Here is a 12,606-nt window from a genome sequence, read left to right on the forward strand (position 1 = left end):
CAGCAGCTGATGAAATACAGTAAACATTAATTTGGAATGGGCTGCCAGTTTTGGAAAGCCAGGTGACATTTTATTATATTTGTACCGAGCAGGGGCTATGTCCCATACTGCTGTAGCTTCCGCTGTCAGAGGCTTAGCTGGCATTATGGAAAAAAAAAAATGGCAGGCCTGAGAATCTTATCCCCTGAAATGAAAGTCGAATGCCAAATTGAAATTCCTGTAGGATTTCCGATAGCAATGGGGGAATTGAGAAGCCCACAATTAAGCATATGGGCATTAAGATAATTGTCAGATCTGTTGGCGGACATGATGGAAGACAGATGGGTACGAATCAGTGCGCTCCACTGCAGCACCCTGGGAGACAATTTGACGTTTTACCTGCCTGAGCTCCTCTGCCATATTTGTCACTGGATGTACAGCTCGGCATCTTACCGAGCGTTAAGTGTTTCTGCAGGGAGCGCTAGGTGCATGTGCGGTCCTTCAGCGCCCTCTAGTGAATGTGCTTGGGAGTACTGTTTTTCAGAGGCCACCTCCTTGGTTCCGTCCCTGGCCTGGCAGCCGCTGACCCTGTGCTTCCTGTCACCCTTTCAGGTTGGTGCCCATCGTGAGGATGGTGTGGCCCTGAGAGGCAGCCATTCCCTTCTGCCAAATCAGGTTCCGGTTCCACAGCTTCCTGTCCAGTCTGCAACTTCCCCTGACTTGAACCCACCCCAGGACCCTTACAGAGGTGAGTGGGCCCCAGAAGGGCACAGCTGACCTCATTTTACACAAGAGTAGACCTCATGTGGATACCAAGCTTCCTTGGCGTCAGCCTCCAGGAAGCACTGGCAGGAAACCAAGAAACAAATGTGGTACAAAAATGGTAAGTAAATGGGAAAGTAGTCAGGACAGAACTTAGCCTGCTAATTGCATTTCTTCAGTAACTGTTTTCTTCAAACATCCTCTGAAATCCTGGTCTTATTTCAGCAGGGAATGGGGCAACGGGCTGATGAGAGGAAATTTTATTTTAGCTATTTCCACATTGTACTCATTCGGGTCCTCTAATGTGGTTAGTTGTGGTCTGAAAATGATATTTCCAAATGAATAGGAAGGAAGGAAATTGTTTTTGTTGTTTAAGATGGAAGGAAATGTAGGTACATTTAAAAAGTGGAATTGGTTGGATAGCGTGTGCTCTTGAGTCATGTAGCCCTGTAACCATGGCCTTGTACCACTGACTATAAGGGACTCTCTGTGACCCCTGGAAGTTGTGCTACAAGGGACAAAACCTGGATTCCAGGCTCCTTATGCCGCTGGCTGGCTAGCCGAGGAGGAGTTACTGAAATAACATCTCCTTAAAACTCCTTCTTGTGTTTAAAAAAAAAAAATTGTACCACTGCCACAGGGACAGAGATAAGCATCTATTCAGTGGTTAAACATGGAATGAATCTGAGTGTGCTTTTTATATATGGGTGTGTCTGCCCATTTTTATCTGGACACTAATAGAAGAGTACTTCAAAAAATTCATGGGAAATGGAATGAAAGGATTTCTTTTGGTGCAAAAAAAATTGAAATCCATGCGCGATATTTTTGTAATAGGCATTTTGCATGAAGTTCTGAATTCCTCTCATATGCATGGATTTCAGTTTTGTTTCTTTTTGCACCAAAAGGATCTTATTCTTTGATTTCCATTTTCCATGAACTTCTTAAAGTACCTTGATAATTAGTGGGCCTCTATTTTCAAGAGCCTTTGTTTTTGTTCTAGATCTGTGCATCTCAAGCTGTAATGTGGTGAGTGTGACCCGAGGGTCTTGTTAAAGTGCAGACTCTGATTCAGTGTGCCTGGGGTTCTGATTTCCAGTGGGCTCCCAGGTCATAAGGATGCTCCTGGCCCATGCGCTGAATTTTCAGTGGCAAGGTTCTAGACTGCACAGATTGTCAATAGAGAGACATGCTTCCCCTCTTAGAGTCACATTTTAAAATGTGGTGTGATCTTGGAAAGTTGAGCATTGATAAAGCCAGAAATTTCTTCAGTGAGCAGTGAACTACCTTCCATATGTACCATTTTTAAATGCTGATTACTCCTTAAGAGAAGCCTAATTTCAGAATATCATTAGGGGATCTATTGAAGCCTTGACTGCACATATTTAGCGTACTCCCTGGGAATTATATTTTAAGGACATTTTTCTATTAAATCATTGCATATGGAAGAAACTCAATATAATAGCTGATATTTACTTGGGTTCTTAATCAGAACATTGAGGTGTGTGATTTTCATGATTATGATTTTCATTGCAATTAAGTTGATGTTTTGTAGACAGTGAAATTACCATCTACTCCAAAAGATTGCAAAATAGGATTTAACCTCAGAGCCAATGCAGGGAAAACTTGTTTCTGCAGGTGCATCTTTGAAACTTCACCAGGTATCAGGGAACAAGTGACAGGAGGATCACAGTAGAGCAATCTGAATTGTCTCTGGCGTCCCCGCGTCTGCATTTGTGTGTGTGTGTGTGTGTGTGTGCAGTGAGCTTTTGGTGCACGTGTGTCACCCAGATTCCTTGGTCTGCAGGCATGCCACCAGGACTCCAGGGGCAGAGCGTCTCCTCGGGCAGCTCTGAGATCAAGTCCGACGACGAGGGTGATGAGAACCTGCAAGACACCAAGTCTGCTGAGGACAAGAAACTGGATGACGACAAGAAGGATATCAAATCAATTACTAGGTCAAGATCTAGGTAACAGTATATAATACTGTCGCTTCATTTAATTCCTTTATTGGACTTTGATGAAGTGAACAGAACAGGAAGAAACTATTCAGTTTTTTCCTGGCAGGTAAATCTACAGCTCAAAACAAAAGGAAAGGCCCACTCTAGAAGCGCGAGAAGTGTCGATTCAGATACCCGTGCTCTAGGGAAGGCTGAAATGACTTTGCATTTATGAATTTGGACCCAACACGGATTACACACCGTAAAAACAATTTGTAACTGATTCAAATACAAACCATTTCATTTGCAAATGATACGTATTCTACCAATTTGGTCAGAAATGTTCTTTCCAAACATTTCTAAAAAGAGATCTCAGCCACGTTAAAAATTCGATTAATGTATATGCAACTGTTAACTTCTCTAAAATGAGAAAATACTGAAATTTCCAGCTTTATCTTAAATATGTTGGTGTAAAAGGGTATTGCCTAAATTGCTGATTATTTTTTTCCCCATCCTGGGTTCTTCTTTCCACAGAAAATGCAACTGCGAGAAAATAGCTTCTGGTTGATTTCTTAAGTATCTGGTATCTTTAAATTAGAATCTGTGTCCTTGAACTTTAATTCTAATCTGGTAGTCAGATGGGTTTTGAAACCATGACACCCTGTACTTTGCCTTAATTCCTTTGGGTTGTTTTTATTTGCAAATTAAAGCAGTTGGTCCTAAGACTACGTATTTTCTCTTAAGGCCTTGCTTCTCAGGTTGTATCCAGTATGAATTTGTATCTTTATGAATTAAGAACATGCTGCATTCTCATGTTGCCCATGGAATTATGGACATAGATTGCATGCCTTGCCACAGTCCCCTAAATGCTAAACACTTCAAGCACGCCCCTTCCCACCATCCTTGCTGTCTCCTGATGCTTGGCCACCTTGGCAAGAAATCCCAAGAAGGGAATTTGACATCCTGAACAGCTTCTCTGTAAGTGTGGTCTCTGTTAGTGCCACCTCTCTGTTAAGCCTTGGTAACTTAGCTAGTGGCCGTACCTTATGCATAGTAATGGCTTCCTTGAAGGTTCACAGCATTTTAACTGGTTGTTGAGAACCTTCTTGTGTTGGAAGGTCACTTTTGTGGCATTTCCTGCTGTATACTTGCAAAACAGTGTTGTAAAGCAATGCTTTGCAAATCCAGGCAGTTTTGTTTGCATAATCAATTAATTTCTAAGTGAAAGGCACATTCTAAATAGTAGTCTTCCTATTTCCAAGTCCCCTTTGTGCAAGGTGTGCAGTTCTCAAGGTTGTAAAAATACTGCCCAAGGAGCTTGAGTGGTGGAGCAGTGGGTTAAGCTGCTGCCTGTGAGGACAGCATCCCATGTGATCACAGCTTCAAGTCCTGGCTGCTCTACTTCCGATCCAGCTCCCTGGTCATGCACCTTGGGAAAGCAGTGGAAAATGGCCCAAATGCTTGGGCCCCTGCTACCCATGTGGGAAACCTGGAGCTGGCACTGTGGAATATCAATCAGTCTCTCTCTCTCTTTCAAATAAGTAATATGTCTTTAAAAAAAAAAAAAAAAAGCACACTGCTCAAAATTTTAGCTTCAGGACAAGCTCAGCATAAGTTCCATTCTGTTCCCTTTCACTTATTGCAGCCTATTTGCCTAGTGGGATATAGGAATGAATTAATAGTAACCTTGGTTTCCTTGGCACCTGCAGAGGTCTTGGAGGAGTGAAGCATTGGGAGTGTCAGAAGACAGAGAAAGAGGGCCTTCTGTGATGGCTCAGGGGAGTTGAGTGTTGACCCACACACTCCTGGGGCAGACTTGTCATCTGGAAAGGCGGTTAATTTAACCTATGGGACAGGAGCCGTCTTACAGCATCTCTCCTCCTCTTCCTCCACTTTCCTTATCCACCTAAATGTTCCTGGCGTAGATACCTCATCTTTATGTGCAACAGTTTCTTGCAATCCAAGAATACTCTGATTTCTCATTGATTGGTGCTTCTTCATGTGGTTGGTGCTCTTGTCATTCTGGAAGTTACCCAGAAATTCTTCGTAGTGGAAGATGATCAGAATCTTCCAGTCTAAGCCAGCATTCATTCAGTGTACATGGAGACATCAAATTGACTAGATAAGCTCTCCCACTTGTCCTGCAGCTCTGAGATGATATGACCTATCAGCTCCATTCTGGGAATATTGCAGATTTGTAGAGTGTTAAATCAGAAGTTGACCCTCCTGGCTGATAAGACTGTGCTTGATTCTCTAGGCTAACACTGTTGTAGAAGATCACTTCCACAGAGGTTCTTGTCATGGAGAGTTGATTGCTTTTCAGTGATGTTTACTTTGTTTTTGGTATTTCACACACAAAAAAAGTTTCTCACTGAATTTAACTGTGGATAGTCATTCAGACTTCTTGGTTGTGTTCTGCCTTCTTAAGACATCTCCCCCAAGGCCTGCTCCCATGACACCTCCTGCAGGCGATGGGCTTTCCAGATGTCTCATCATCCAAATTCCCATCTATGTGAAGTTCATATGGGTCACCGTGATACCCAGAAATGGACTGAACCGGTATCATCTTTCCAGACTACACTGTATCCAACTATGCCTTTGTTAGGAATTATAGGATTCACAATCAGAGATTCACTTTTGCTTAGTTTTTGGCTCATGGTGAGGTCGTGGTCATTTTTAAGTAGAAGTTGGGTTTTTATGTTGTTTACATAGCCAATACCAATTTGGAGTTCCCCAACTTGTTTGGGGGCTCATAGACATTCATTATGTTAAAAGCCATGGAAATCATGTTTCTTCTGACTTTTGATTTAATACATGGAGTACATGAGATGCAAATAGGCCAAGTGGATGGCCAGACCTGGACAAGACATCTGGACAAGAGCTGTGCTGTCCTCACCTCCGTAGCTCTAGTATCTTCAATGTAGGGCTTTCTTCTTACTCTTATTAAACTGACTTATGTTTATTTTGACTCACTGAAATCTTTATTCAGTCACTTGTTACATAGGTTCCAGATGTCATACTGTGCAAGTTAAAGAAAACAAAAAGGATTATTTGGAAACTCTGGTTCTTATGTGTGGTTACACAGGGCAGGCTAAGCCTGTATTGATGGTGGCTTGCTTTGCAGGGTGTAATTTCATCAATGAAAGCTTCATTTTTCCATTTCCACCCCTGCACTTCTCGCCCACCTGACATGAGTATGGCCACACCATGGGCCCTCACCTTAACCTAGGTCATGCTGCCCGATTTGGTTTGGGTACAGTGTCTAAAGAAACCCAGGATCCTGTATATGGACTGTCACAGCTGTCTAAGCCAGTCCCAAGGTCAAGTGGATATACAATTCTACAAGGACCTGGCTTGAAGCGCAAAAGTTCCCTAAATACTCTGTAAGAAGAAAAAATAATTACGACGCCTTATTTTTCCCCACACCATTAGAAAATGTTGCATATCTTTTGTCTCACAGCAATAATGATGATGAGGACCTGACCCCAGAGCAGAAGGCAGAGCGCGAGAAGGAGCGGAGGATGGCCAACAACGCCCGTGAGCGCCTGCGGGTGCGTGACATCAATGAGGCTTTCAAGGAGCTAGGCCGCATGGTGCAGCTCCACCTCAAGAGTGACAAGCCCCAGACCAAGCTCCTGATCCTGCACCAGGCCGTGGCCGTCATCCTCAGCCTGGAGCAGCAAGTCCGAGGTCAGTGCCCGTGGTCCGCATGAACGGTCTTTGAGCAGTAGCAGACAGGTAGACTGAAGCATCACTCAGCGTAATCGTATCCAGGCCTAAGTCTATAAGGCAATGTTCTTTCTCTCATACTGAAGTTCTAGAATTTTCTTCTGAGATTTCCGTAAGCACTATCAGTAACTAGAACTTAATTTAGTTGCTTCGCCAGCCATTTTTATACCTACATGAGGCAGCTATGCAGATTGACTATCCAGTTCAGCTTTTACTCTTGACTGACCAGGTGACCCTTTCCTTCTATGACGTGGAAACGAAGAGAAAGGGTCAGATGTGCACATGCGACCTCACTGTCCATCTCCAAAAGTCAGCCTTGACTGAATGCCCTGTGCTTTCTTCCTGCACAGAAAGGAATCTAAATCCGAAAGCAGCCTGTCTGAAAAGAAGGGAGGAAGAGAAGGTGTCCTCGGAGCCGCCCCCTCTCTCCTTGGCCGGCCCCCACCCTGGAATGGGAGACGCATCGAATCACATGGGACAGATGTAAAAGGGCAAGTTTGTTTTCAGCCATTTATGAAATCATTCGTTTGTTAATCCACCTGCACATCAGCTACAACAGTCTAATTTTGCCCAAAATCAGATGTTTTTTTTCTTGGAAAAAGTTTTAAAGAAAACATATTAATGAATTTTCTCTCTTCTTTTCCTTTCTCAGGTCCAAGTTGCCACATTGCTTCATTAAAACAAGAGACCACTTCCTTAACAGCTGTATTATCTTAAACCCACATAAACACTTCTCCTTAACCCCTTTTTTTGTAACATAAGACAAGTCTGAGTAGTTATGAATCGCAGACGCAAGAGGTTTCACCATTCCCAATTATCAAAAAACAGAAAAACAAAAAAAAAGAAAGAAAAAGTGCAACTTGAGGGACGACTTTCTATAACATATCATTCAGAATGTGCAAAGCAGTATGTACAGGCTGAGACGCAGCCCAGAGACTGAATGGCAATCCTTCCACACTGTGGAACAATGCATTTGTGCCTAAACTTCTTTTGGAAAAAAAAAATATAATTAATTTGTAAGTCTGAAAAAAATATTTAATTTAAAAAAATTGTAAACTTGCAATAATGAAAAAGTGTACTTCTGAAGAAAACGACATGAACGTTTTTGTTGGTATCAAGTCAGCTAGTGTTTATAATTCCTGGATATCGATAGGGGAAGCGCGGCTGCCCTGCTAACAAAACCAGCAAACGTCCTGACAGCGAAGTGATGACATTAGCCATTCCTTAGGGTAGGAGGAACAGATGGATCTTATAGACCTATGACAAATATATATATAAATATATATATAAATATATATTAAAAATTTAGTGACTATGGTAAGCTTTTGTTCATTTGTTTCAGACTTTTTTCTCCTGTAAAAAAAATAGTACTGATTAACTTTTTTAAAAGAAAGATTTTACTGTAAATATGGAATTTTTTTTTTTTTTTGGTCTTATTTCTGTCCCTTCCCCTGGTTTGTTATCGTAACCTGTAGTGCCAACTCTGCTTCTGGAGGGGTAGTGCAGGAGGAAACGCTGACCCTGATGTTGCTTCTCATTCATAAATAAGTAGAAAGTTGTTTCTCTAGTCTTTTGGGAACACAGGACTTAAAAGTCACATCACGTGTAGATATTACAAGCAGCATTACCAAGACATGGCAAAAAGAGTTTGTCTGAATTGTAATGTTGCGTTTGTGACCCTATTCTGGGATTTTCAGAGGTACAAGGTTAGAATGCTACAATGTTACCACTGTGCCTTCCAATGTTTATATCATCGGAAACATAACATAATCAAAGTGGCTGTGATTTAACAAACGATTCAAGTGTTACCTACCTGTGTAGCCGAAGTAGTGTGCAGTGAGGCGTTTCTGAATACATGGTCAGATTTTTGGAAAAAAAACAAAAACAAAAACAAAAACAAAAAAACCACAAAGTTCAAAAACTGTCAAATGAGAAAATTGCAAGTAGTGTGACAGAGCTGATTGATTTTGTTGCTTTCTTTTTTTTTTGTTTTTCTTTTCAAAATGGGTTTACTAAAAAGTAGATGACTTAACTGCCTCCTCCTTCGTCTGAAAAATGCCAATATCCAATCATCATGCAGCATTATAACAAGCCTTATCAGTCCTAAAGCATTAAGTTGCACTTTTTTTGAGGAGGGGTAGTGCAGTATTTCTCTGGCCAGTATGAATGAAGTTTATACTTAACATATTTGATAGAAACATAGATCAAGCTATGGCACAGCAACTCATCAGATAGCTAGCTTTGACGTCTGGGCACAATTGAACCAATTTCCATCGTGAATCTTTATAATGATTGACTTTGGTGTATAGTGCAGTAAACAAATAGTGCTCCTAGTTAAGTATTTGTCAGCATCCTTTTGTCTCTAACTCGTTTCTATTTTGACAGCCACACAATCTTGGCATGTATTAAGAAAAAAAAATCCCTGTTCAAGTAGTTTTTCCACCTATCAGCACTGAGTAAATGCCATAAATCCATCAAAATGGTCTAAATGTTCCATCTGTTCTCCTGTTTTGCCAGTTATATAGTAATGAAATACATTTGTAAATTTTATGCAACAAATGGCAAACGTATCATTATTTTGAAATTGTGTATGTAAAAGTTATATTTTTACATGTAGACTCTTGTTATTATGTGTTTTAATACATTGTATCAGTTTTTGTTTTTTTTTAAACTGTGGTTTAAAAAAAGTCTCATTTAAATGAAATAGTGAGCTACAAGAATCTGAATTTTATGTTCATTTCTGAAAATGTAAGAACAAATAAGATAGTTACCCATGTGGTCATCTTTTACAAACCCATAAACATTTTGATTAGCTGTGTGTGTGTTGAAAACTGTAAATATGTTCAGTAGCGATAAAACTAAAATATGCTTTGATTTGTGGATAAGTTCCTAAAATGTGGAGGTGGATTAAAACCTTAGGAGAATAGCAGAAATCAAACTTCATGAAAAATGATTTGGGGGCTTTCCTGTGAAATGTACGAACAAAGGGGCTCAAAGAAGGTCACGGAAGACAGAAATGCATACCCTCCCCTCCTCTTGAGTAACGGAAACCATGTGTACTTGTTCCTTCAGTATGTTAACGATTTCCTTTAGTGGTACATTCTGCACTCACTCTGTATAGTCTACTAAGGCGGGTATCCCTAGGAACAATATTCTATAGGAAGCAGGTCTACTCTGATCACTTTCAGATAAGTGTACAGAAGAAAATACGGTGTTTACTCTAGGGAACTGGAAACACTCCCTGCATTGATGTACATTTTGAGAATGGCACTTTTGATACATGTTATCATAAAGGTGCTTACTAGAGTTGAATTAAAGTCTTTCAAATCTGTAAACAAAGCAAAAAATTAAATTGTAGTCCTTTGATTATTTTTAAATCGGTGCTTTATATTTTGTTCTCACTCAAACAGTAAAAGCTGCAATCTATTGTTCACCAGCTTTGATGTATTCATTACTCAGTAATGTAATACCTCTATTGTTGAATTCCCTTTGGAAATGAGCAAAAAAAAAAAAAAGCTTCTCACCACCAGAAAAGCTGCTCACTACTTTTGCTCGATGGGAACTGTGATCAACACCCATCCATATTCATTGGGTTGTATCCCCATTAAAAAAGAAAAAAGGGAATGTGGCCTTTTAGTGTGTTTTTTCTTGTCGTTGTTTTGTAATTATCAGACCCAGGTAAGATATTGGTATCCTGCACTGGATTTTCAAATGAAATTTAGCAGAAGACAGTTAGGATTAAAGTACTATACAAACATTTCATAAGGGTCCATATTATGCTATATAGATTTATATATATATATATATTGATGATGATGATGATGATGATGATGATACTTGGGCTGGGTATCTGTAAGAAACTTGGACTTTCAAAGCAACTTGGAACAGTTGATCCACCTCCACATTCAAGTAATTTATGAATATGCAGAATATAGGGATCTGTTCATCTAGAAATTTCTACCATTTGTCTTCTGTGTAGCTGCAAGGAACACTAATGTTTATACAATTGTCAGTCCACCCAGTGGTGCACTGGTTCTGATTCAGTCTTCCGATTCCTTTTTGTTTTTTGCTTTTTCCTATCTTATTTTTTTAACTATTATTTGTGATCTTTATTTTGATGAGGGGTTGGGGAGTGGGGAGGGGATTGATCCGAGAGTTGGGATTAAGAAGATTTTCGTCTTTGCATCCAACACAGAATGTGGTCTGTGTCCAAAAGTGAACTTGAGTCAGGAATGAAACAATTTCAGCATAAACAAGCACAAAAATTTAGTCTGCTGGCTGACTGGAAGCAAAAAAAAAAAAGTCAAGATGGAATATGAGGAATTCCAACACAATGGGGCACCAAGGCCTTTAGGCCTCTCTTTTTATTTTGCTTTGGTTTTGTTTGTTTTTCTTTAGAGACATGCTCTTTCTCATGGGACTTGAAGTGGACTCATCTTTGTGCAGTGCTGGTTTTGCCATACTCATTTCAAGTATTATAGACATATGTAATGGTGAAAATATATGAACTGTGGCCTTTTTCATTCTTGTTACTTGTGATGCAATTAAGTGAAGATAAGAAAAAAAAAGCAGAGATTTACCATGTATCAGTGCCTGGCTTTTTGTTATAAAGCTTTGTTTGTCTAGTGCTCTTTTGCTATAAAATAGACTGTAGTACACCCTAGTAGGAAAAAATACTAAATTTAAAAATAAAAAATATATTTGGCTTATTTTTCGCAGGAGCAATCCTTTTATACCATGAATATTACAAAAAAATTGTCAGATTCTGAATATTTCTTCTTTGTAGATTTTTGGAATCATTATGAGTAAAAGTTTGTTACTTTATTTTACTATTTAAAAGATGTTATTTCACCATGTGTTACCAAGATTAAATTGTATGGTAGCTTTTTTGTTTTTTTTTTGTTTGTTTTTTTTGTTTTTGTTTTTGTTTTTGTTTTAGTTGTAGGTCGCAGCGGGGAAATTTTTTGCGACTGTACACATAGCTGCAGCATTAAAAACTAAAAAAAAATTGTTAAAAAAAGAAAAAAAGGGAAAACATTTTAAAAAAAGATAAACAGTTACACCTTGTTTTCAATGTGTGGCTGAGTGCCTCGATTTTTTCATGTTTTTGGTGTATATCTGATTTGTAGAAGTGTCCAAACAGGTTGTGTGCTGGAGTTCCTTCAAGACAAAACAACCCAGCTTGGTCTAGGCCATTACCTGTTTCCCATCTGTAGTTACTCGATGGAGTCATGTACATGACCGTTCTGTAGCAATAAATGTGCCATTTTTATAAACTGTTTCTGATACTTGTTTCATTTCATTTTGCATTGTCCATATAGATATGATTCTCTTCTGTAAGTAAAACCACATCTTTCTTTCATTTTCCAAGTGTTGGAGGTATTGACAGCTTAACAAACAAAACATACAAAAAAAATCACAAAAACAAATTGAAAAGCAAACCACATGATTGATCAAGGAAGAGATGCCCTTAATGAAAATGGAACGGGATGCATGCAAAACAAAAAGGAAACTGTCTAGAGGATTAACTAATTGAAGGAATATAATTAATGTGCATGTAGCACTGAAGCTATGCATTTGAAGAGCTCTGAACTGCGCCAGTGTTCTGGGTTGTGCTGCAGGTTGCTAAATCAAGTCAGCCTTAACCTTTTGGATCGATTGGTCGACTGTTTGGCAGAACACTCTCAGCTAGATCTTTGCAGTCAAAATCTAAGATGATTTATTTTGTATCATTTTGTTAAAAGCTGAATATTGTTAACCCCAATTAATATTACACTGTATTTATCATTTCTCAAACCACATCCTCCCACCACCACTTTCTGGTTGATTCTGTTGACTGTTGCTCCAGATGTAAACAACCAGATGAGAGGGTTTTTTTCCCCCTAACTTGTACAGACTGACCTGTGTCACCTATTATGGAAGGAAAAAAATGTACAGATTAAAATTATTCAGTGTTATGTACTGTAAGTTAATATTTTTGTAGAATGGACATCAATCTACTTTGAAGAACTTGGAGGCTGTTTCAACATTGCACTGTAGACATGTAACGTATGCAATGTAAAGAAAGCCCGCGACATGAGCACTTCACACTGGAATGTTCTCAGCCAGTACATGGTGTTTTGGGATATCTCCGATATTGCTCTTGTAATTCTTTCTCATGGGGTTTAGTGATTAGTTTGCCAGAAGGAAAATGTTACTT

At 39.4% G+C, this 12,606-nt stretch overlaps 1 protein-coding gene across 50 annotated transcripts in view; it reads left to right on the forward strand.

The window, feature by feature from the left end:
* The window catches only part of TCF4 (transcription factor 4), a 386,580-nt gene extending 374,897 nt beyond the window's left edge, over nt 1-11,683 (forward strand). For 26 of the 50 annotated variants that reach the window (XM_051851926.3, XM_070050130.2, XM_070050128.2 and 23 more), the window contains 5 exons: nt 592-727; nt 2,546-2,708; nt 6,139-6,368; nt 6,758-6,898; nt 7,060-11,683. In XM_051851926.3, coding sequence (XP_051707886.1) covers nt 592-727; nt 2,546-2,708; nt 6,139-6,368; nt 6,758-6,894 — 666 coding nt within the window. In that variant the 3' untranslated portion in view covers nt 6,895-6,898; nt 7,060-11,683. The remainder of the gene's footprint in view (nt 1-591; nt 728-2,545; nt 2,709-6,138; nt 6,369-6,757; nt 6,899-7,059) is intronic. The other 24 variants (XM_070050136.2, XM_070050140.2, XM_070050151.2 and 21 more) reach the window with 1 other exon arrangement.
* The last annotated feature ends 923 nt before the right edge of the window (nt 11,684-12,606 follow it).

This window comes from Oryctolagus cuniculus, chromosome 10 (genome assembly GCF_051225735.1).
Source record: "Oryctolagus cuniculus isolate XC-2025 breed Fujian yellow rabbit chromosome 10, ASM5122573v1, whole genome shotgun sequence".
Lineage (NCBI taxonomy): Eukaryota > Metazoa > Chordata > Mammalia > Lagomorpha > Leporidae > Oryctolagus > Oryctolagus cuniculus.